Raw genomic sequence first — 26,020 nt, 5'->3', positions numbered from 1 at the left:
AATTGATCACTGAGCTTGTCATTTTGCTGTATGTGAAAGCTAGAAACTGGCAGGAAAATCAGACATTTTTCTATTTGTTGGTAACTCTAATAAGATGTTTTGAAGTTTTTAACCCATTAACAAACCAATACTCACCTTTCATTTGCCTTCTAATGATGCCTACCAAAATACGCCTAAGAATTCAAATGTTGATGTGAACATAATTATGTCATTTCAATGATTTCTTCAACTTTCCTTTTCATACTTAGATCAATGTCTAATATCCATAAATTTCACTGATATAAAGTGTATAATTCAAAAGTTTTTCATAGATTCAGAGCTGTGCAACCATCACTACAACTGAATTTTAGAATACTTTGTCACCCCAAGAGAAATTCTGTATCCACTGGCAGTCACTCCCCCTCCTTAGTCCCTGGTAGCCACTAATCTAGTTATGTTTCCACAGATTTGCCTATTCTAGACATGTCATATAAATGGAATCATATAAAATGTGGTCTTTTGAGGGGGGCCTGGGTGGCTCAGTGGGTTAAAGCCTCTGCCTTCAGCTCAGGTCATGATCCCAGGGTCCTGGGATCAAGGCCCGCAGTGGGCTCTCTGCTCAGTAGGGAGCCTGCTTCCTCCTCTCTTTCTGCCTACTTGTGATCTCTGTCTGTCAAATAAATAAATAAAATCTTAAAAAAAACCCAATGTGGTCTTTTGTGACTGGCTTCTTTCACTCAGGGTACTATTTTCAACCACGGTGTAGCATGTATCAGAATTTCATACCTTTTTATGCCCACAGTGTATAGCTATTACATTTGGTTTACTCATTTGCTGACGGACACTTGGGTTGTTTCCACTTTCAGTGCATCATTTCACATTCCCACCAGCAATGTATGAGATGTCCCCAACACTGTTTTGAATAAGAAGGAAATGTTTCTGTACCTGGACTGAAGAGGACTATTGCCTTCAGGTAGGCATATTCATATCCATCAATGCAGAGTTTAACCATGCTGTTACAGAACTCCTGTAGTTTAAAGATGTGCTCCATCAATAATTTTCTTCTTTCTGTTGACATTTTATCTTTAATTAAAAACAAACAAACGAAAGCTTCTAGTTTTTGGCTAAAATGTATGACTATGTTTATCCGATATATTTCCTTTAATTTCTAGCTTTGAATATAACCAATCTGTAAATGTTTAAAATTCACTATCTCCACATGTAAAGATGAAACCTGTGATATCCAGATATTGCTCAATTCAAGAAAAAAATAAGCTGTTAGAAAAAAAACCAAAAATAAAAACCCCAACAAATTATGTGTTTCAAGATACATCCTTGAGGAGATAAGCTGTAAAGATAACCTCCTAAAAAACCAGCCTACAAAAGACTCAAATTTTGGTTAACAATATTTTATTTAAGCTTGTAACTGGTTGAAAAAAATGAGCAAAAGCACCTAGATTTTTTTAACTTACCAACAATACTAAAATAAAAATACTTAGCATAAAAACACCACCAAGACCAAAGAAAAGTTGAATATAATAAAGTTGTATGATAACTTTAAAAATCTATTGTGTTATGTTTAAAACACATCTGATTCCTCAACCACAGCTTTAGTGAAGAAGGCTATATATAACCCATTACAAATTCATGAGAAATGAATCAAGACCAGGAGTCCATAAATAAGATGGAATGCAGTGCTACCTTCTAGAAGATCTACTGTTGATAACATTTTAAAGTGATTTTTCTGCCCTCAAACAGGAAGTGGAAGATGATGATTTTAAAAATAATGTAAAACAATGAGAAATGGGACATGCTAAGGAAATAAAACATGATTCTCAATTTGTAAATTATTCCTAAACTCAAAAAGCAGTTCTCCCATGCTCATGGATAGTCACAAGCCAAATTAAAGTTAAACATTTAAAAATCAACGACTGCCTGTCCTCAATTAAAGCCGTAATCACCATGGCATCAAGAAAAGGAAAAAGAGTAAAGATTGCTCTATTTAGTGAAAGAATATATCCCAATGAACTGACAAAAAAAGGGAAAAATCAACCTATGTTGGGATTCAAAGGACTATAGTGAAAAAAAGGCAGTATAAAAATTGGTGGGAAGTATACATTTAAAAATATCTGATCGCCTCTATGTAAGCTAACCCTGGATTCTTTGGTATCTATGTCCAAATATGCAAACATTCACAGGGCCTAGTGAGAAGCAGCCTCTCACACTTAAAATATAATTGTTTCAATTTTGTTATACCCTCACTTGAAAATATTTTGGGGTGATTAATGGGTATAGTCATCAAAATGTAAAAGTTACCTTTTGTAAAAAGGCTGTTGGTATCTAAAACATTAATCAGCTATCTAACTTTAATGACAACATAGTTTATAAAACTCATGTCCCCTCTTATATCCTGAAAAGGAAATAAATAAGATGCTCCTTACCCTGCTGCAGGCTACTGTGAAGACAATTGACAAATGTTGCTAATATAGTTGCCACATTCATCACTTGCCAACACTGGGCAAGACCAAGAGTAAAAAGTTCATTCCAATAAGCTTTCACCAATGATATGCTATTTTCTTGCCTATTAAAATGAAACACAATAGACACATATCAGATATTAACATGTATTTTATAAATTTTACAACTTTTAAAAAAAGATATTTATTTATTTTAGAGAGAGAGTGAGTAAGCACAAGCAGAGGAGAAGGGCAAACAGAGAGGGTGGAGCAGACTTCCTACTGAGCAGGGAGCTGGACTCAGGGCTGGGTCCCAGGAGCTTGAGATTATGACCTGAGCCAAAGGCAGATGCTTAACAAACTGTGTCACCCAGGCGTCCCGAAATGGTGTATTTTTAAAGCACATTTCAGATGGGATACCTATAAATGAGATACTGAGGATTTTGCTAGAAGTAATGAAAATTACTCCTAGAAAGATCCCTTCCTGAACTTCTGAATAAGAAATCTCGAGCATGAGAGTAGGAAAAATATTAGAAGTCAGCCAGGGTTTTAAAAACTAGATCATCCACTGACTATCCATTTAAAATCTAGCTAATATGCCTCCCATATCTCAGCTGCTTAACTATATAAAATGAAGAGAAACTTTAGGTCCTATGCCCTGCTCAAAGTTATTATGAGATGTAAATATAAGAATTATGTGAACAAGGGATGACACAAAGTATATGCCAGGCACTATTCAAGGCACTAGAGAAATAGCAATAAACAGGATGGATTAAGTCTGCCTCCATGAAACAGAAGGTAAACATAAAAAATACCACTTCAAATATTTTATACACTATATACACATGCATATGGTTATATATACACCAGATTACTTTCAAGTAATAAAAATTCTACATGACTAATGGAGGATGATGCATTAAAAAATGGGTGGGGGGGCAGGTGTTCAGGTAAGGTGGCTAAAGAAGGCCCGAGGGGCTGACATCTGAGTAGAGAAAGATGGGAAAGAACTTAAAAAACAAAAAGATCTAGGGTATTGCCAATTTCCTATGGCAATCAAAATCTATGAAAGTGAAGTTTAAATGAAAAGAAAACCAATATTATCAAATCTCCATATAAAAAATGATGTAAAATTTAAATCCTAAAAGAGATCAAGGTAATATTTTCATGCATCAGAAAAGACAGCAAAAATCCAGAATTGAGGAGGGAGTGAGAAAAAAGCAGTCAGTCTCATGCAAGCATTGCTGAGGTGTTAACTGGCTTAACATCTTTTTGGAGGACAATTTAATAGTATCTATCTATCAAAAAACTAGAACATACACCTTCTGAGACTTAACCATTCCACTTGTAAGAACCTATTTTAAAGAAATACAGAAAGTAGGCAAATTATATATACAATGCTATAGTGCTTATTGTAGCACTAAATAGAATAACAAAGAAAATTAGCAAAAACTCAAATGTCTACTTATAAAGGAAGAGTAAATCAATAAGAGATCCTGTAAAAGGGAATACTAGGCAACCATTAAGAGAGCAAGTTTACATGTGCTGGCATAGGAACTATAAAAGTATAATAGAAAGTATAAGTATAAAAGAGTACAAGTAAATAAGTCTACTTTAGAAGTATATACTTTTAAGTATATACTTTATAAGTATAAAAGAAAGGCAAAGAATAGGATATGCAAGTATGTAATGGATTATTAAAATATGTCACTGAAAAGGTCTGGTAGGACACCAAACTGTTAATTAGTGGGGTTAGTTCCTCTGGAGAATGAAGTTTTACTTTATATGTTTATACTTCAGTGTTACTTTAAAATTTTATAAACAGGAGGAAAGGTTAAAAGCAAACATGATAGGAAAGTTCACAGTAATTCAGTTTTCACCTTAACCTCGGTTTCTTAAGTTTTAAAGAGGAAACAGCTAACCAAGGTAATTAGTGAATACAGGACAGGAAAATGAACAGAGCCAACTGACAAAAAAATGAAAGCTCTTTCTGGCCTGTGTTACACCTAGTAGGAAAAAAGTACTTTGATGTTGTGGGAGACTCAGAGAAAAGTTCAAGGAGTAACCGTGCAGACGATGAGGGGCACCAAAATTGCTGAGTACCCTAAAGGAAAAATGATGAAAAGTGGCAACTGAGGAATAAGCCACCAGATTGTTTTGTTTCCAAAGGAAAAGTGGAAGAACTAAATATGAAGATTAATCACAGAAAGAGATCTATATTTACATCTTAATCCAAAACAAAACCCCAAATATCCTTGGCGTATAGCTAGTGAGGCTGTTCAAATGTTTTTAAGAAGTTCATTACAAAAGGAGAAGAGCAAGTGCTTTTTAAAGAGAAGGTTCCCAAGAGAATGAAGGAAAATGAGCACTGAGAGTCAATCTAGTTCACAGCGGCACTGGATTAGATCATTTATGCTCATCATCTCAGCTAAGCAGTTGCGTCAGCAAGAAAGCATTTCTGCTCTTAATTTATAGATGTGGAAATAGAGCCTAGTTAAGTAGCAAAGCTAGCAGATGAATAAATCTAGAATTTGAACCCAGGTGTTAAAAATCGATGCTTTTGTACAAATCATTACAATCTTAGCAAGTAAAATGCCAAAGTCAAATTTCTTAGGAAAGACTCCCCTTTATAGCTAATGTTTTGTGATGAGAAGGGCATGTTTGACATTAACTTTTTTCTGTTAAAATCAAGTAATTATTGTAATCACATTATACTACCTATTTTATAAACATCTTTCCTTTGAAGATTTTATTTATTTATTTGACAGACAGAGATCACAAGTAGGCAGAGAGAGAGAGAGGAAGGGAAGGAGGCTCCCTCCTGAGCAGAGAGCCCGATGCGAAGCGGGGCTCGATCCCAGGACCCTGACATCACGACCCGAGCTGAAGGCAGAGGCTTAACCCACTGAGCCATCCAGGCACCAGGAACATCTTTCCTTTGAAAAGCAAAAAGAACTGGATGGGATAATTAAAGTATCAGGTACACTGAAAGCAACGGCAGTGTAATTAACAGAGACATTAGGTTGCGTAACAGTAAATATGTCAACTTCTTTTACAAATAGGTATAGGTATTTTTCTCTATTCTTCTATATTGTTAAGTTCATTAAAATATGTACAAAGTACTCATAATTAGAGATCAGATCATTGTTTATACTCTTTATTTTTATAAAGTAGTATGACTTTTGGAGTCATTTACATGTGGGGATAACCTATTTGTCTTCTACACAAATAAACCCAAGGCATTATACTTTACTAGCAGCATGTATTTGAAAGGAAGGGATGGTCCTTAGGGAAAAGTAGTCAATGATACAGCAATAAAGCTATTTTTATTTTTATTTTTTAAATAAAAAAAAACGATTTTATTTATTTATTGGACAGACAGAGAGAGAGAGCACACAAGCAGGGGAAGCAGTAAAGGGAGAGGGAGAAGGCTCCTTGCCAAGCATGGAGCCCCACGTGGGGCTCGATCCCAGGACTCTGGGATCATGACCTGAGCCGAAGGCAGACGCTTAACCAACTGAGCCATCCAGGCGCCCCTATTTTCTTTAATTAAAAAAAAAACATTTTATTTATTTATTTTGATAGACAGCACAAGCAGGGGGAATGGTAGGCAGAGGAAGGGGGGAAGTAGGCTCCCCAAAGAGCAGGGGGAGCCCGATGTGGGATTTGATTCAGGACCTGGGATCATGACCCGAGCCGAAGGCAGTTGCCAAACCAACTGAGCCACCCAGGCACCCAATAAAGTGGTTTTATTTTATTTTTTAAAAGATTATTTATTTATTTATTTGACAGAGAGATCACAAGTAGGCACAGAGGCAGGCAGAGAGAGGGAAAAGCAGGCTCCCTGTTGAGCAGAGAGCCCAATGTGGGACTCGATCCCAGGACCCTAAGACCATGACCTGAGCTGAAGGCAGAGGCTTAACCCACTGAGCCACACAGATGCCCCAATAAAGCTGTTTTAAACCCACATCTGTAATAAACATTACTTTGTTTCAGTGGGATTTTAAAAGATTCAACTTTCAGGCTTAGCATTTATGGAAGGTTTCTTAAAATACTTAAAAAATAAAGTCTCCTGTAGCAAATAGTGGTGGTTTAGAACTTTGGGTTGTATTATGAGAATCCAGGTAGAGAGGACTGCTGACAAATCATGCCAAGTGCCCATAACTAAACCTACTACTGTGTAATCACCTAAATCATGCAGGCAGAAGTGAAAAACAACTGAATTCCTGTAAGTTTTGAAACTACAAATCTTAAACAGAAAAGTAATATCTTTGTAAGACAAACAGTATTAACCACCCACTGTTCCATCAGTTCTTGAAACTACTGTTCTCAAATAAAAATAAATAAAAAAAAAAGAAACTACTGTTCTCCATTCAGTAATTAATCAAAACAAACTCGACTTTTAGTAAATGATTAATGTTGCTTATTTGTTTCTCCCTGCAATATTAGGGCTTTGTTCCCAAGTTTTGTGTCTACAGATAAAAATGCAACCAATGTCAGTTTCTAGGAGACTCAGATAGCTTTTATTACCACACAAAATTTCCCATCATCAGTACTTAGTCTTCTTCCATCTGATTAACTCAAACTACAAACAGTCTAGATGGGGACAGTAAGTAAGAGTTTATGTAGCGATTAATGGCCTCAGATGCTATACCAATGGTTAATTGTGATTGTAAAGAATCCTGTGGCTGTTATATTAAAACCAATTTTCAGTACAGATCAGAGGGAAATGTGGCTGCCACTATAAGACTGTATTCTCATTGGAAATCTCAGGTTTTATTCTTGGTTTAACATCTGGAGAATGTTTCCACAGGATAATCACACTTAATTTAACAGAAGTACTTAAGATCAATAGTATTATATAAATTGAAGGAGTTCAAAGTACTCCCTAAAAATCGTTCCTTTTGTTTTTTTTTTTAATGTAATAGTTGATAGCCTATTACAAAAAGTATCACCAGGTTACTTTTCAACACAAAGTACTCCAGTTACAAGCTTAGGGAACTAATTAAACTTAATCCTTTAAAATAAACTGCTAAACTCAACACCAAAAGAACAAACAATCCAATCAAGAAAAGGGCAGAGGACATGAACAGACATTTCTGCAAAGAAGACATCCAGATGGCCAACAGACACATGAAAAAGTGCTCCACATCACTCGGCATCAGGGAAATACAAATCAAACCACAATGAGACATCACCTCACACCAGTCAGAATGGCTAAAATTAACAAGTCAGGAAATGACAGATGCTGGAGAGGATGCGGAGAAAGGGGAACCCTCCTACACTGTTGGTGGGAATGCAAGCTGGTGCAACCACTCTGGAAAATAGCATGGAGGTTCCTCAAAATGTTGAAAATAGAACTACCCTATGACCCAGCAATTGCACTACTGGGTATTTACCCTAAAGATACAAACGTAGTGATCCGAAGGGGCACGTGCACCCGAATGTTTATAGCAGCAATGTCTACAATAGCCAAACTATGGAAAGAACCTAGATGTCCATCAACAGATGAATGGATAAAGATGATGTGGTATATATACACAATGGAATACTATGCAGTCATCAAAAGAAATGAAATCTTGCCATTTGCGATGACGTGGATGGAACTAGAGGGTATCATGCTTAGTGAAATAAGTCAATCGGAGAAAGACAACTATCATATGATCTCCCTGATATGAGGACGTGGAGATGCAACATGGGGGGCTAGGGGGATAGGAGAAGAATAAATGCAACAAGATGGCATTGGGAGGGAGACAAACCATAAGTGACTCTTAATCTCACAAAACAAACTGAGGGTTGCTGGGGGGGGGTTATGGACATTGGGGAGGGTATGTGCTATGAAGAGTGCTGTGAAGTGTGTAAACCTGGCGATTCACAGACCTATACCCTGGGGATAAAAATACATTATATGTTTGTAAAAAAATAAGAAATAAAAATAAGAGGAATAGTAAAAATAAATAAATAAAATAAAATAAAATAAACTGCTAATAAGTAAATTTATATATTTTAATTCTTGTTAAAAGCAGCAGACTGGAGGCATTCTGAAAACTAAATGTTATTTTGAGAGAAAGGGCTAACAATAGTTCTAAAGGTTAACCATTCTAAATCAGGCTTTCAATCTATGTAACTATATTACTTAAGTATGTGATTTAATGCATGGTATACCCAACACTAAATTATAGTGGAGTTCTACATGGGCTTTTTTTTAAAAAGGAGGATCCATGTCCAGCACAGAGCCCAATGTGGTGCCTGAACTCATGACCCTGAACATCAAGACCTGAACTGAGATCAACAGCCCGATGCTTAACTGACTGAGCCACCCAGGCACCCCTTTGTATGCTTTTTAAAAAGTCATGACTGAGATATTCCCTAGTCATATTAACTACTCTGTAAGAATAAAGGATGGACACTTATCATTCCTATTTGGCAAATGGGAGAACAGAAGTATAGGATATGAAGGCACATTATTTATGAAATCATATTGGTGAGTATGGCCCTGTGACTAGGAAAATACTTTTCTAATTATGGGTTTAACTTTTTCCACGGTCTCTTTGCTTCTTCATATCAGTTACTTTAACGCAATCTAACTAAATTTGGAAAACTGTAGGTAATGCAGATGTAATACAGATTACTGATGTGGTCCTTAGTGGTACATCCAAATGATCATTGTGGTACTACAGGGTCTACATTATCTTCCCCTTCCCCACTTTTTGTAACCACAGATTGGAAAACAATTGTTTCTATTTTGAAACATTCACTGTATGCAAGTTTCAAGTCCCTACGAACATGCCTAAGATGAACACTGGAACAGAGGGGTTGGGAGGGAAACAAGCAGCCCAGGACATACCTACAGCCTCCCTATCTTCAGGTCAAAGACAGCCCATTACAAACGCTGGCCATGATTTATCAGCTCCCCTGCTTATTTTCAATTTGAATTATTGACTCAGTCAAATGATGAAACATGGATACTCTTCCTACATAAAAATAATATAAGAAAATACTAACTGCCATAATTTATCATATAAATAACAAAACTTAATAATGTTATACCATTTTTTTCCATTAATGCAAATCCATCCAAAATAAAAGTTCTTGCTTAGTGTACATTTGTGCAATAAAATCACATTCATACTCAAGGACTTCAAAAACACTTACCCTAGAGCCTGGAAGGAAGGAATCGAAAGTGCCCAGTGCATCGATAAGAACAGCAGTCTGGAGGCAGACTCCCCAATGTAGTGCACATTCAGGTACTCAGGCATAGGAGAAGGCATGGTGAGCTAGTGTGAACAGGGACTGAGGTAAATTATCTTGTGACAGTTCTAAGTGATAATTTCTTTGAAAAAGTTACATGTAAACATATCAAATATGAATTTGATGTATTCACCAAAAGTCAAATCTTGAAATAATCCAAGTGACTGGATTTTGCAGCTATAAATAGGATTTAGAATGAGTAGACCATAGTTACTAACAAAGCAATATTCAGACAAGCAGAAGCTCACTTAATAAATATCAGTTATGATATATTTGGTTGTGTTTTTAGAAGTTATTTCTGTCTTGATCTAACAATGTGCTTATTTTCCTTTCTTCTCTTCCTTCATCAATAATGGTATATAACAAGTTCAGTGTAAGGAGCAATCCTGTATGTTAAGTGTTCCTTTCACACAGGCTATGGGGAATAACAAATTCAAATCTTACAGGATCAGGAGAATAATGAGTGAAGTGGGCTTGCTGGTACCCTCTGGGAGGTGCATATTCCTCGATAAAGGGCATAGCTATGACACGAATTCCATATACTGAAAACATATGGTAATTTGGACTAAGGACTGCCTGCTCTATTTTTCAAAGAGCAGGTTCTGTGTGAAATCTCCCTGTTTAATCTACAGGTAAAACAAAACTTGTATGTGGCTGTAATACTCATAGGCTGTCAGTTTGCACTGCTGACCTCGGGTAGTTATTTTAAGTGTTTCAAACGGCTGAAATTAAATATCCCACATCAAAACACTTCTAAAAGCATTTCTGAAAAGCTTGTTAAATAGAACTTTCATTGTTATAAATGAAATATAATTTCATCCATAAGAAACACTACCCTAAATTTCTATCACTAAGGAAAATAATCTATGCTATAGAGTACTTTGTAGGCATTAAAATTGGTGAGATAAACTGAGATGTGATGGCATAGAAAAAATAATACCTTACAGACACCTAAGTGGAAAAACTATGAAACAGTATATAGATGACCCAATTTATGTTAAAGAGAAAGGCACAGTGTGTATGTGAGTGTGTGTGTATGTTTGTTTTAAAAGAACAGAAGGAGATCTATCACACAGTTCACAGGAGCCACCTCAGGGGGAGAGTAGGTGGATGTACCCGTATGTATTTTTCTGGAGAAAGGATAGCTTTAATCAGATTCTCAAGGGTGTCTATGATGCCTAACAGATCAAAAGGTTTTCATCAAAATGATATAAAAGTTCTCCAGAAATGTTAGGTAAAAATGTAAAAAAATATTAACTGCCTTTGTTCACTATTAGCCACAAATAGTTTATTTATAAATGGTGCCAACTAATAAAACAACAGAGATATAGCAGAAGAATACATATATATTTTTAAGGATTTTATTTATTTATTTGAGAAAGAAAAAGAGAGTGAGCACAAGCGACGTTGAGGGGCAGAAGCAGAATCAGACTCCCCACTGAGCAGGGAGCCCGATGCGGGGCTGGGACTCAGGACTCCAGAAACATGACCTGAGCCAAGGCAGAAAGATGTTCAACCTACTGAGCCACCCAGGTGCCCTGAGAATATTTTTTATTTAAAAAAAATTTTTTTTAAAGATTTTATTTTTAAGTAATCCTTACACCCAACAGGGGGCTCAAACTCACAACCCTGAGATTAAGAGTCCCCCACTCTGGGGTGCCTGGGTGGCTCAGTCGTTAAGCGTCTACCTTCAGCTCAGGTCATGATCCCAGGGTCCTGGATTTGAGACCCTCATTTGACTCCTTGATTGGCGGGAAGCCTGCTTCTCCCTCTCCCACTCCCCCTACTTGTGTTCCCTCTCTCACGATGTTTCTGTCAAATGAATAAAATCTTTAATTAAAAGAAAAAAAAAAAAGAGTCACAGACTCCAATGACTGAGCCAGCCAGGCACCCTGAGAATAATTTTTAAATGCTTAAGAAATGTTTATTGGAGCAGCAAATTAAAATGCCACTATTTAAAAAGAATTCTTAAGAGAACTATAGGCAAGCAGATATTAAACATCTTAAATATAATAATCAGGATGCAACTGTTTCTTTCTATATGTAAGTATATGAAAAACAAACTGGGAAAACTATCAGACCTTTTCAGAATTGCCCAAGGGGAGTTGAGTGGGAAAAAGCCTGAAAGATCAGGGGAATTATCAGAGATTACTAGTTTTAGGGGGCTGGAGTAAGCAGGATGCAAAACAACAGTTGTTTAAACAAATAGTTTAGTCACTTTTAAGAAGTAAAATAGTAAAAAAAAAAAAAAAAGAAGTAAAATAGTTACAGTATTAAAAATTAGACATAAGGGCTAAAAGATACAGATGTACCTTGACTGGCAGAATAGTGGTGGTAATGTTGACAACTTTGTGCTTTAATCATAAAATTTAAATCATTTGCAACACATATTAGAGGAACTCATCATTTAAAAGACTGCCATGCTATATTACAAAGAGAAGAAATATCTCATAATTTATCTGTTTTAATACTTAATTTTCTTAAAGCAAGATACACCTCTAGCATCATGAATCAGTCAGCGCTGGCTTAAGAAATAAGAATTTATTCAACAAGTCTTTTGGATTGCAAAGACAATGATTTCTTCCTCTATATAAAGAAGATGAGTTTCTACTAAAGATGTTAAAGAGCTTCCCCCAAATACCTGTGGACTTTTAGGTTTATAAATTGAATTACACACATTTTAAAACCTGTGCACATTCAGCACATTTAGATGATTTTTTTTTAAGTAGGCTTCACGCCCAGAATGGAGCCGAACGTGGGGTTCAAACTCATGACCACGAGATCAAGACCTGAGCTGAGGTCAAGAGTTGGATACTTAACCAACTGAGACACCCAGGTGCCCCAATATACAGAGATGACTTTTAAAAGGGTGCTGACATGAATTAAACTTGGCTACCCATTTTAGAAGTTACTTGTCTACCATTACCTTTCTAGCACTTTCTGTAATTCTGATAATAAGCTAAATGATAGGATTTTAAAATAAACGTTTGACTTGGGTTACAAGATGTGAATTCTACTCCAACATGTCATTAATTAGTTGTGTGACCCTAGATTACACATTATAAATCAGCAAACACTGACTGAGACCTCTTTCTTTCTTTCTTTTTTTTTTTTTAAAGTAAATTCAACCACCAATGTGGGACTCAAACTCACAACCCAAAAATCAAGAGTCACATCTCTACCAACTGAGGCAGCCAGGTGCCCCAACCGGGATTTCACTGTAATGTACTAAGCTAAATGCCAAGGCTTCAAAAGAAGAATGAAAGGGAAATGGAATGAGTTGCAGAAAGGGCTAAGAGAGGAATGGCATTTCTGATAAATGATGGTCATCTGAATCAAAATGTGTAAGGTCCTAAAAGGTCATGGACTTTATCTCACATGGGCAATAGAAAGCTAACGAAGGCTTTTAGGTAGCAGAGTAACATAACTGGATTCTTTTTTTTTTTTTTAAGATTTTATTTATTTGAGAGAGAGAGTGCACACACACACATGAGGAGGGGATAAGGGGGAGAGGGAGAGGACCAAGCAGGGAGCCTAACTAAGGGCTCGATCCCAGGACCTGAGCTGAAGGTAGATGCATAACCGAGCCACTGAGACGTCCCATAACTGGACTGATTTTTAATAAACATCACTCTGTTACCAGGGCTAAGGACAAGATGAAGAGACTGGAAGCAAAGACATTACTCTAACAGTTTAGGTTAGAAATTTAAAAAGGCCTTGAAATATGGTGACAAAAATGAAGAGGAAAGAAGAAATTCAAACAAAAGAATGGTTAGGATTCAATTAGGGAATGGAAGGGAGTGAGGTGTGGGGAGAATGATGACGAGTCCCAAACATCAAAGATGGTGACCAGGGGGCTATCGTTTTAATACTGAAATGATATTTATGAGAGAACAGTTTTGGAAATCACCTCCCTCCGTCTCATACACTTATTTCTAAATGGGAATTCTATCCACCTTGATGATCTATGTAATCAAATAACGAGAATCAAGAATAAAGTATATGAAATCACACCAGAAACTCTGAAATTTAATAAAAATATTTAATATTTCTATTGTCCTAGATTCTCCAGAACCAAATTCCAAGATGCATTATTAGACTATTTCTCCTTTCTGTTTGCATTGCTTTGAACAAGACACTGAAAACCTTCAAATCTTTTTTCATTCACAATGTATAAATGACAAGATAAGTCCAAACTTTCACAACCAACTGTGATTAAGGCTCAAATGTAAGAATGTACACATGAAAGCATGTTGCAAACTACTGTGTACGTAAAAATGTATGATAGGAACAAAATCCTATTTAGCTCAGTTGTTAAGAGAAAACTGAGTTTTTGATCACAGATGTCAGATTTTGAAACTCATGACTGTAAAACCTCAATGAGAAAGCCAACTACAAACTACTGAACTGGGAAGTGAGAGAAAAGTAAAACTCTTGATTTCACAAAGGCTGTAAACAAGCAGCAGAGAAAGAAGCTGTCTTTGTAAGGAGACCAAGAAACTTCACAGTGCTGATTCTGAGGATACCCAGAGAACAGCAGGTCAAAGACTGTTCCAGAGATAGGGAAAAAAGTTCTAATTTGCCTAACACATCCATCCATAACAAATATTTGAAAAAATCAAACATTTTGAGGATCAACATCAACAACTAAATAAGGACGGCTTCTGCTTTCTATAGAAATACTCTATACTTTTTACTTGCAATGGGTCCTCTTCCTATCTTTTTCCTTTCCTTCCCATTTAAATCCAAAGGTAGAAAATAAAATACAGACAACAAAAGCACATCTTTTATTCAGAATAAAAAAGCAGTGGGGAAAATCAGTTTTGCCTTGCTCCACCCTTGTCCATAGCTCCTACCATAATTTTTAAGGATGACACTGATTATTCCCATTATCTTTTCTTATTGCCCCTCCAAAATTTTCATGTATAGTACAAATAAAACATTTCTAATTTTTTTCATACAGGTTATCTTTGGTAAAATTTTACATGAAGATTGGTTTCACTGTTATGTTTTACTGACTGTATCAAATTACAGCACTTTATTAAGTCACTGAGTTTTCTCTGTGGCTACTTCTACCAAGTCAAATTTTACAAATATAAATTTTATCGTATGCAGTTTTAGCCAATGTTAGATTTGTGTTATTTGTACGAGTCACACAAACCACTATTTGTTAACTATTTATATTTTTTTTAGAAACCCATGAAAACTTATAATCTAAAGTAAAGTTATACGTAATTTCCTTCAGGTACTCTAGGACTGCTGTGTATTGCTAACTGAAATCTCCTATATATTTTTAATCACTCTGCATACAATTTGCCGAGGGTACTCATTGCTGGCAGAGAAAAGATACAGAGTGGTTAAAATGGAGGGGTCAAAACATCTGAGTCTTAATATAGGGCCTCAATGGTCAGTGTATCTATAGCTATAGTGCGAACATAATTTGAATGCCATAGTTATTTTCTAATATTCTACATGTATTGTTTTCATCATAAATTAATGTATTTTGGGGAGCAAAAAAATAAACTACAAATGTACCTTCTCCAAAATGGTTAACGTGTAAGAAGTTAAAAGCCAAAGTTAAAATGTATTAAATAATTTTTACATTCTTAATGCTGAGAACTAATTAGGACAATACTAACAAAGGAATTCTTTATAGTTACTATGGTAGGAATAACTGGGTTTCACATACTAGCTTACGCTAAAGCACTGAAGAAAACCAGTGTATACAAACATGGTGAAAGTCAATATTCAGGGTTAAGAGCAACACCCCAAACTCATGTCTAAAATGTTCTAAAAGCTAGCTTTTATAAACTTAGAGCCACTAATTGGTATCATAACCATGATTTATAAACAGGATGCTTTATTTAGCCATCGCTTTATACAGAGAGATGTGCATGTTTCAGTTGCTATTTTGAATTCTATCAGGAATACTTCTGACTTTAAAAGCACAACAAATATACCTTTATTTCTGAAGGGAAGATTAAAATCAAAATGGATAATACAAGATTAAAAATTATATTTAAAAAATATGAAAATACCCTGAAAGCTACATGTGAGTCGCTGAGAAGTGGCCCCTCTTTTTCGATGTAATTTATGCTCGAGTCTCCAGCAATTAGGTGTACGTTTCCTTCCATGCCCTCTACTGAGCTCTGACAGGCTGTGCTCTCTCCAGGATTCAGTGCTTTTGCAAGAGTGTCAAATGCCCTATTAGAAGACATTAAATGCTGTGAGCTTGGTCAATCTCCAAAAAAATAATAAAATCCTATATCAAATTCTGGAATTAAGATTTAGGCTTAAAAAATTATTGAGAATACAGAACTTCAGTGTATCACTGATTACTCTTATTTCAGTGAAACCTATACCTGCTGCTTCCAAAAGCAACAAATAAACTTCAATCATGTATAGTATGAAAAGCTGTATTATATTAATGTATTATCAGAGAATTATAGTCTTTAAAAAAAAACTTATGTAATTACCAGGAGGAAAAATTACACTTTGGTCTCAAAACATGCTTTTACAAGTTATACATTTGATACTACAAGATAACAGCCCATTTACTTTATATACAGAAGTTATTTAGAAAGAATAAGGGCAAGAACTTATGTCAACTTTACTGCATTCTACACAACAGATTAGATTTTAATTTTATTTAAAAATTCAGAAAATATTTTAAAACTTGTGTTAACACAGCTACATCTAATCTGTAAGAATCTGAGATTAGGATGGCAAATAATGAACTAATGTTAGCAAATAATTATTAGCTCCCCATATTTTTCAAAGAGAGGCCTTTTAGAGTTCCTTAAAATCTCATGTTCAACAAAGTACTTACTGAGACTCTTAAATGCAGTTTTCTCAACATTTAGATGATGAACAGTGTGAAAAAAGCCTGAAGAGATCCAGTTTCTACATCCCATATATTAATATCAAGAGAACAAAAAACAGAATTCTCATACAAGTTTCCTGAAGTGTAACTTAAAATTATAGTTGATTCAATTAAGTCCTTCAAATCTATTTTCATCATTTAAAAATTGGTGGGGAAAATGAACATGGCTGCCTGGGGTAAGGCAATTATTTAAATACACAGAAGATAAAATAACACAATTAGCAAGAAAAAAATTCCTAAATTTTATGATTACATTTCTAATCTTGTAATATTCATTTATTGCTCATTATTTGGAACGTAACCTGCTGAACAATATTTTACACTGAATGTGCTCTTTCAGAGAAAACTTACTGTGCTTTAAATTTTCTTATTTACTTCTTTTTAAGAATTACTTGTTTTCTGAAACTTCTGTAAATAATATTCGACATAAGAATATTGTAAGATATACTAATAAGATCAAAACAGACCTTACCTTGAAACATCACCATTAGTCTGCATTTCTTGATGAAATTCACACAAAGAGGTATCACCATTACTTAAGCTTTCAATCACAGACATTTCATTGCTATTCTGAGAAGGATCTTTAGTTTTTCCAAGATTTGCTAATGATGTAACCACGCTGGCCAATGTACTTAAATCTCCCTGACATGATTCAGCCTTAAAAAAAAAAAAAAGTATTAAAATTTGCAAATTAGGGTATCAGAGAACTTTTTGTCTGAAATATCCAATTCTAGATTATGAAATGACAAAATTAAAATATTCTAATTAAGATAAATGGAATCTAGAAAGTAAAATCAAAGAGCTCTGAGCCTTTAGAAACTTCCTGAGGAAAATGTTAAGTTTAAAAACATCAGGTACATTTCCTAGGAAATGTTTATATAAAAGTTACATTAAACCAAAAAGTGTACGTAATGATTAATCTATTCACATTAACATTAATCCCTCCCTCTGTAAAAAGATCTTAGATGATCTTTTAAGTTCTTTTTTTAATTAAAATTTGCCAATTTCCAAAACTCTCCATACAAACTATAAAGTTGTACAGAATTATTAAAATTAATGTTACTGAAAAGAGGAAAAAATGGTAAATGTATTACTGAACAGAATTCTTAGAATGCCAACTTTCATCAGCCACTGTGTTAAATGTGTTAATACCAGGTGCTGTGTAGGTAAAAAAATCTCTTTACATATTTAAGGTAATTTTTTTAAAAGATTTTATTTATTTATTTGACAGAGAGAAAAAGAGATTAAGAGAATGAGTCGGGGAGAGGGGCAGAGGGAGAAGCTCCTCAGGGAGCAGGGAGCCTGACACGGGACTTAATTCCAGGACCCAGGATCATGACCTGAGCTGAAGGCAGATGCTTGACCAACTGAGCCACCCAGGAGCCCATGATAATGGCCTTTTGCTATACATTGCATATTTTCCCATTTGTCTTTAGCTTTCATTTTTGTTAATCATGTATATATTCTTTATTCACTAATTAGCTATTATTATTTTGTGAAAAAGTATTCTCTCTCCTTAACTCTTTGACTACCCAGAAATATAATTTCTGTAGGAAAGGCAGATAGGTGCTTGATTTTTCTTTATCAATTTTCAGAGCAATGAGTTAGTGCCCTTAGCAACCTCTACTGGCGACAAGTGAGTTTTATGTACCACTTTAAATTCACAGATTTCTATATTTGATACCTTTAAATGAATCATTCTTGTTTAAATACTCAAATTATTCCATCCTAACCTAATGAGAGTCCCTTCAATTGCCTTCTATGCCAACTGACATAATCCTTTAATGAAATTTAATTTTTGTTTTTAAGTGCTTTGAATCCAACAAAAACACACGTTTCCTTGATGTTTCATGTTATATCAATTCTTCAGTTTATGTGAAATTAGTTTTAGTGAACAGAATGAAACAATTTTTGTGCTTCCCAAATTAACGAATGGTCTGAGAATCATTTACTGAGAAACCTACTAGTTGTGGAGTTCATAATTGGTTCTTACTTATATATATATTTATTTAATCCTCGTAACAACCCTGTGAAATAGGAATCATCATGCCTTTATCACTGACAAGAAGAATTACCTCTTGTCTTTCTGCAGCAAACAGTGGAGGCAAGACTGGGAAGTCAGGTCCGATGGGAAAGCCTACGCTCTAACCACTGTTCCAGGCTTTGTACACTTGAGTAAAAGGAGTTAACATTTTTTTTTTTAGTATATTTTTTTTAAGATTTTATTTATTTAATTGACAGACAGAGATCACATAGTAGGCCGAGAGGCAGGCAGAGAGAGAAGGGGAAGCAGGCTCCCCACTGAGCAGAGAGCCCGATGAGGGGCTCGATCCCAGGTCCCTGGGATCATGACCTGAGCCAAAGGCAGCGGCTTAACCCACTGAGCCACCCAGGCGCCCCAGGAGTTAACATTTTTAAGTGTTTTAATTTTCAACTAAAACTTAAACACATCTGTTTTCTTCCATTTTATAACATGCCTACCTAGCTAGATTTTTAAGTTTTTGCCAATGAAGACTCTTAGGCAATGCGAAAAGACCTCATCTTGTGACCTGAGAGTTTTGAGACTTTGTCAGAAACTTACCCCATAGGTTGTTATTATAATTTAATACAAAAACATACAGAAAAGCAGTATCTGGGAAAACAGTAATTTCTCAACAAAACTTAGTTGTCTTCCTTTCCTAAAGGAGTTAATATGTCAGTGCTGTCGTAACTACCATCCTAACCTTGAATCACGTATACAAGGTGGAGCAAAATCTTGCACTTCCAAAATACATGATAAAAGGTTAAATCTCCCCACTTAATAACAAAATGCTAAAGCCCAGCCTATATGGTTGACACTCTTCTTTGCCCTATTTTACAGATGAGGAAGGAAAGTGAAGCACTGAGAGGTCAAATAACTTGCCCAAGGTTATGTAGCTAGTAAGTGGCAGATAAAATTTGATTCCAGAGCTCAAGTATGAAGAGTCCCTTAAGAATATCAAAAAACCAATATAGAATAAATCTAGCCATAAATAGGATGAATAATCTTATAGGTTATATAAAGCCAGATTACATTACAGGCTGAGAGAAATACTATTCATAGGCTCCTGAAAGTTTCTAGACGTGAGTCTTCAGGAGAAATTTTTATTCTCATAAGGGGTTTCTGAACCCTGCATAAAAACCACATGCTCCATCTAAATAAGCCTTTTTTCCTTGAGACTCCTTGCTCAAAACAAAGACTCCAACCTTTAAGAGAAACCAGGTAACTTAGACTGTAATGAAAGCTCTTGCAATTCTATTCCTACTCTTGACTCAAGTCAATGTTTTGAGTAAAAGATGTGCTAGGAATTTCTCTTCACGCGAAATATTTTAAGTATTTCGTTACTATAAAATCTGTAGGGGAGCATAAAAGAAATACTAAGAATTTTGCACTTGGGGCGCCTGGATGGAGCAGTTGGTTAAGCATCTGACTCTTGGTTTTGGCCCAGATTGTGATCGCAGGGTCATAAGATGAAGCCCTGAGTCAGGCTCTGTGCTCAGCACAGAATCTGTTTGAGATTCTCTCTCTCTCTCCCTCTGCCCCTCCTGCTCATGCTCTCTTTCTCTAAAATAAATAAGTAAATCTTAAAAAAAAAAAAAAAAGAAAAGAAAAAAGGAATTTCACACTTAATATAAATTTCTATTTCTGAGGACTTTTGGGATAAAAGAAACCTGTAAGACTTTTGTCTGTTACTTTCATTTTGAAGCTATAATTGTCCTAGTGCAATAATGGACATTTCTAATGATAGTTATTCATATATGAGGACACACAAAATGGAGGCTATCCTGGTCACAAATCTAAACCCAAGGCAGCAAACGCTTACAGGAAATACCTGTCAAGGGAACCTAACATACACCAATCACAATCCTCAACTTTACTTTAACTAGCTTACCTTACCCTAAGAAGCAGGACCCACTAGCCTCATAAGGAAATCTTCAAGCCTTAGTCAATAAAGCCCTTTCCATATTGCTGCTTCTAATGTTTTCTAAAACTCACTCTTGGCCAAAATCCCTCAGCAAGAGTGCTCTCCTGATCTCTGGATTTGTTTTTCCACGAATAAAGCCATCAAATATGTTACTAAACTGTTTTAGCTGTCACTTGACACTATGAATAGTGGATCATTTATATTTTTAAAAAAGCAACTTGTAATAGGGAATATTTAAGACCAGATCAATTAACCAAAGTAATGGCGGAGATGAAGAAAAGGAAAAAAATATTAAAAGCTAAAAAAAATTTAAGCTTTAAATTAATTGCACTAAACACACCTTATCTGGTGTCATCAGCACAGTTGACTCAGTTTTTATTCCAGACTGGTGAATATTCACAAACATTCCTGAATCTAACAGTCCTGCTGACCTGTAACAAACAAGTACACATTTTAGCCTTAGTTTCACTGGGAAGAAAAACAAAGGACCAACTACTTAATGTAAGTTTTGCTTGTTTGTACTATACCTTGCAGTTTCGCTATCTGTTACAAAAGTTGGAGTTGCAGCTAATGGACTTCGAAGGTCTTTTCGGATGTAGATTTTTTCTGTTGAAGCGGCACAGTTGGAAGATTTTTCTCGTGATACTTCAATAGGTTTTCTTTCACACTGAACAGCTACAAAAATGCATGAAGCTATTACATCACAGTGCGGAATGTATAGGCAATTCTAAATGTAACCATTCAGTCAGCAATGTTGTTCATGGGAGACAGTTACCATAACTGAACTCTAACGATAATCCTTAATCTTTAGAAATTATTTCCAACTTCAACAAAGTTGCTTTGGAATAGTAATTTGCATCTCTTGTTCTCTTTTCTCTCCCTGACCCAGCTGTGGTAGAAATGTAGAGAAATTCTTATTTTTTAAAAGCTCACCATCAAGAAGGAAAAACTGAAGATAGGAGTCTCTTACCTATCTATGTGAGAGTTAAAAAAATAGTTATCTGACCAACTGAAAATAATACTAATAGAGAGCCACAAAAAGCTAAACTTTTTTTAGTTAAGGGCAGGAAGATTTTTGAGAATTAATTCAACTGTTTATAATCTTCATTTATAAAATATAGGTAGTATATTTCACTTATTTTATAGGATTTTATTTCATGATACATAGGAGATAGTATAGTTTAGTTGTTAAATGTACATTTTCTGAGGGAAAAAAAAAAAAAAAAACCTGCCAAGATTCAGATCTGAGTTCTGCCACTTATTAGTTAGTGACCCTGGGCAAGTTACTAAATCTCTTTACTCAAATGTAAAATGGGTAAGAGTAGTACCTATTGCACGGTATTTTGCTATGAGAAGAAATGTTAATTCCTATGCTATACACAGAGTTAGGTATAGTGAGAACTCAATCAATATTAGCTACCCAACTTATCACCTTAATAGTTTAATTGAAAACTGTTATCTAGTTAGGCGTGTTTTTAAAAACCATGTTCAAACATATATACATGCACAGCATATGGACAATAAATACATTATTAAATGAATAAAAATACATGCATATGTACACATTTCTAAACTGTTAGTTGGAATACTGTAAATTAAAAAGCATACATATTCACACATTGTGTTAACTGTGACATATTTCTAGAGGTTGGCTGAATTCTTAAAATTATGTTCTCCTTTAGAGCTAATACGTACAATCTTGTCTCATTCCAAACGCAATACATCTCTGTAACCTGCAGTATTGACAGCGGTTTCGATGGTGTTTATTGATAATACAGTCCTTTGATCCTCGACATGAATAAACTAAATTTTTTCGGATGCTTCTTTTAAAAAATCCTTTGCAGCCTTCACAGGTTACTGCTCCATAGTGACGCCCTAGAGACAAGATGTTTAAGAAAACAAAAGTCATGTATTTTTTAACAGAAATGGAAATAAGCCCATCTCTTCCCTTTAAGTAACAATAATATATATATATATATATGTAATGAAATGATTTTTGAGTCTGTGACACAGAAACATTTTTTAGGAGTTACTAAGCAGAGAATGAAACAACCATATTCTTTGATAAATACATTAAATAGTATGAATTTTTAATTCTGTAAAGTAACCTTAACAATGATATGGAAAATTTTGGAAAGAGGAAAAGCAAAACCACCCATAACACCATAAGTAAAAACTATTTTCACTTCTGAGATCACTTATAAATTATAATTCTCTTTTACATTATATAAGGATATTTTATTCTGAAAACTCTGCTTGAAAAAAAGATACATCAATTAGTATTTGAGCTACAGTATTCTCTTTTTAGGGGAGGGTGTGGGTGAGGAAGGATAGAGGGAGGAGGAGAGAAAGAATCTTAAGTATGCTACATGCTCTGTACAGAGCCTCTATGGGGCTCGATCTCACAACCCTGAGATCATGACCTAAGCTGAAATCAAGGGTCAGACATTTAATCAACTGAGCCTCCCAGGTACCCCTACAGTAATCTCTTCTCACTGTGGGTTCCACTTTTTAAGTTTCTAGAGAAATCTGTCACACTTTGATTAACCTACCACTTCACAGGTCATTTCTTTGATAAACATCTATTAAATTGAACATACTCTGCGAAAAGCTGTAGTGGAGATTGTTGCAATGAAGCTATGGAAAAGATTAAAGATTATATATGAGTGAAAATGGGTGCTTTCCTGTCCTAAAATAACAATGACCATAACTAAAATGACATAACCCTGAGTACTAGTAATAGTACTTGGAGAAATGCTGCTCAGCTATGCACAGCATTAAAGAGTAATCAGAGCTTTTCCATCTCAGTGCTATATACGTGGACTAGCAACAGGGCTCAGCAGGTAAGTTAGCAACAATGTTATGTATTAATAAGGATACAACTCATTTTTAAGCAATTCCTTTGACAAAACTGACTTTATTTTCAAGAAAAATTTCCACATATTCAGTTTACATTTAAAAAGCAAAATTCAGGGTGCCTGGATGGCTCAGTTGGTTAGGCAGCTGCCTTTGGCTCAGGTCATGATCCTAGGGTCTGGAATCAAGCCCTGCATCGGTCTCCCCACTCAGTAGAGAGCCTGCTTCTCCCTCTCCCTCTGCCTATCACTCTGCCTGCTTGTGTTCTCCATTTCTCTGCCAAATAAATAAATAAAACCTTTTAAAAAGATTTAAAAAAAAGCAAAAATCTTTGGGGGACCTAGGTGGCACAGTTGGTTAAGTCCTCGACTCTTGGTTTTGGATCAGATCATAATCTCAGGGTCATGAAACTGAGCCTTGTGTGGGGCTCCAAGCTCAGTGCGGAGTCTGCTTAAGTTTTTCTCGCTCTCTCTGCCACCGTAATAAATAAGCAAATCTTTTTTTTACAATTCTTCAAAATACGCATTTTTATGTCATTGGAAGAGCAAATTAAATTGCATTCAAGTAAAATAAAACTTTAGATGAATAAAAAGCTTTGGGGAAAAATCAGTTAAATTTTATAGGCTTCAAATATGAATCATAAAAACAACATGCTCCTTTCTTTTTACTTTAAGAAGAAGAAACATGGTAGTGTGGTAGTTATTTTAACAACACAACACACATAGAAAGTTATTTTTTAAATGTTACCTGATGCTTTGTCTCCACATACTACGCAAAGATCAAAAACCTTATTTGGTCCTTGGTCCGGGGAGGAATTATCTGTTAAGAGCTAAAGAAAACCCCCAAAACAAAAAAAACAGAACAATAATTTGTTAATAATGCTTTTAAGTAAAATGTAAAGAAACGGTCAGTCTTAATTACTGTTTTCTTTCTTGTAAGTTATTCTGAGACTTTGAACTCTCTTATGCATTTATCCATTAAACTATTAATTTTCTTCATATATAAAGAAAAATTTCAATGTTATTAGAAACAAAGATAGGAAAAATGCCTTTTAAATTTGTTCCATAACAATCTCATTAAACACTGTTAAACACTCAAATACATGAGTATTTAATGTATCTTACCTATTAAGCATTTATTATTCATTCAACATATCAAATTACTGCAGCAATTATCAGCCCTATCATGACATGTCTTTAAACAGCTCAAAATTTTTCCACATGGGAAATAATCTATAAAATCACAGAAAGATAATTGAATTTTTTAAATAGAAAAGTTAACTTTTTTTGAGTTATTTACTTATAATTATGGAACTGATTGATAAATATTCCATCAATGGTTATCTAAGATTTGGATCAGGTGTAATCATTGACAGCCTGGGGTACAGAGTCTGATAAACAGTAGCAGGTTAGTGGAACTGGGTGGAGAGGCCTTGGGCAAATTACAAACTCTCTTAAATTATATAAAGAGCTAATCACTTAGTTGCAGCTAATAGATTCTTCTTTTACAGATGCAGCTGTAAAAGAAGTACTAATTTTTTCTTTTATCTTCTAACCTTTTAATCATTTTTTTCCCCTAATCTTTTGGAATGTGAAGAAATTACTTCAATCCCCAAAATGTGATAGGGCATTCACCATATAGCCTCCTGGCTTTAAAACAACCCACACATTAATCCTCCACTTTGACTCTTTTTCATCTCTTAGGGGTGTGAATGCCTTCAGGAGTAATTCTGATTTAAAAAACTTCAAACAGTCCTTAAAAATAGCTGTCCCTTGCTATGTTATAAGGGCATAATTTCTTCTTATCTCATCATAAAAATTTAGTTTTTAACAGAAACTTTAAAAAAATAGCTGTCCTTTGAAAATATCTATGAAAGATATCACTCTTTTTCTTAATAGTGCATCTATTGTGAATGGTGCTAATCTTTTATCTGTTATTATTCCTAAGGGTAGAAGAAATACTGATTAAGGGACTTGCCCACATCCTTTAGGTCACTAGATCAGAAATCCAATCTTCTTGGCCCAGGGGAATTTTATCCTATACCTGTCTCTGTTTCTTTGCCCTGAGAGGTGATCCATAAAGTAGACAAATTACCAATATTGTCTTTTTTTCTTGAAACAGAGAAATTTTTTTTAGAAGAACAACTTTACAGTGGAGAAATCTGATACATACTACTTCACCCAGGTAGTGAAGATCAATGTCACCAGTTATAAAACATGATGATAGTAAGTACACTTGATATGATGTGATGAAAATGGCACTTAACCTCTGTGATCCTGTTCACCAAAACCAACAATCCCAGTCTAATCATGAGAAAAACAGTAGTCAAAATCACACAGCAGGGCCATCTACAATATACCTGACCAGTAAACCTCAAAATCGTCAAGGTCATCAAATACAAGGAAAGTCTGAGAAACTGTCACTGCTAACAGGAATCTAAGAAGACATGATGACTAAATGTAATATGGTATCCTGGAACCAAAAAGAATATTAGGTAAAAATCAGGGAAAGCTAAAAACATCTATGGATTTTAGTAAACAATATATCAAAATCAGCTCACTAATCATAATAAAGGTATCATATTAGTATAAAATGTTAATAGGAGAAACTGTTGAGAGGTTATATGGAGACTGTACTAACAGTTCAATATT

General features: G+C 35.0%; 1 protein-coding gene across 4 annotated transcripts in view; it reads right to left on the bottom strand.

Annotated features, from left to right (window-relative positions):
* Nucleotides 1-26,020, bottom strand: part of NR2C1 (nuclear receptor subfamily 2 group C member 1) — a 46,475-nt gene that overhangs the window by 5,016 nt on the left and 15,439 nt on the right. For 3 of the 4 annotated variants that reach the window (XM_046012692.1, XM_046012688.1, XM_046012689.1), the window contains 9 exons: nucleotides 24,117-24,198; nucleotides 22,209-22,388; nucleotides 21,041-21,188; nucleotides 20,854-20,944; nucleotides 17,042-17,226; nucleotides 15,725-15,890; nucleotides 9,591-9,712; nucleotides 2,421-2,560; nucleotides 925-1,062 (listed from right to left, as the gene is read on the bottom strand). In XM_046012692.1, the coding sequence (XP_045868648.1) occupies nucleotides 925-1,062; nucleotides 2,421-2,560; nucleotides 9,591-9,712; nucleotides 15,725-15,890; nucleotides 17,042-17,226; nucleotides 20,854-20,944; nucleotides 21,041-21,188; nucleotides 22,209-22,388; nucleotides 24,117-24,198 (1,252 nt within the window). The remainder of the gene's footprint in view (nucleotides 1-924; nucleotides 1,063-2,420; nucleotides 2,561-9,590; nucleotides 9,713-15,724; nucleotides 15,891-17,041; nucleotides 17,227-20,853; nucleotides 20,945-21,040; nucleotides 21,189-22,208; nucleotides 22,389-24,116; nucleotides 24,199-26,020) is intronic. The other variant, XM_046012690.1, reaches the window with a different exon arrangement.

The sequence above is a fragment of the Meles meles genome, chromosome 7 (genome assembly GCF_922984935.1).
Source record: "Meles meles chromosome 7, mMelMel3.1 paternal haplotype, whole genome shotgun sequence".
NCBI classification, from domain to species: domain Eukaryota; kingdom Metazoa; phylum Chordata; class Mammalia; order Carnivora; family Mustelidae; genus Meles; species Meles meles.
The sequence above is the reverse complement of the archived record's forward strand: the minus strand, read 5'-3'. Positions and strand labels throughout refer to the sequence as shown.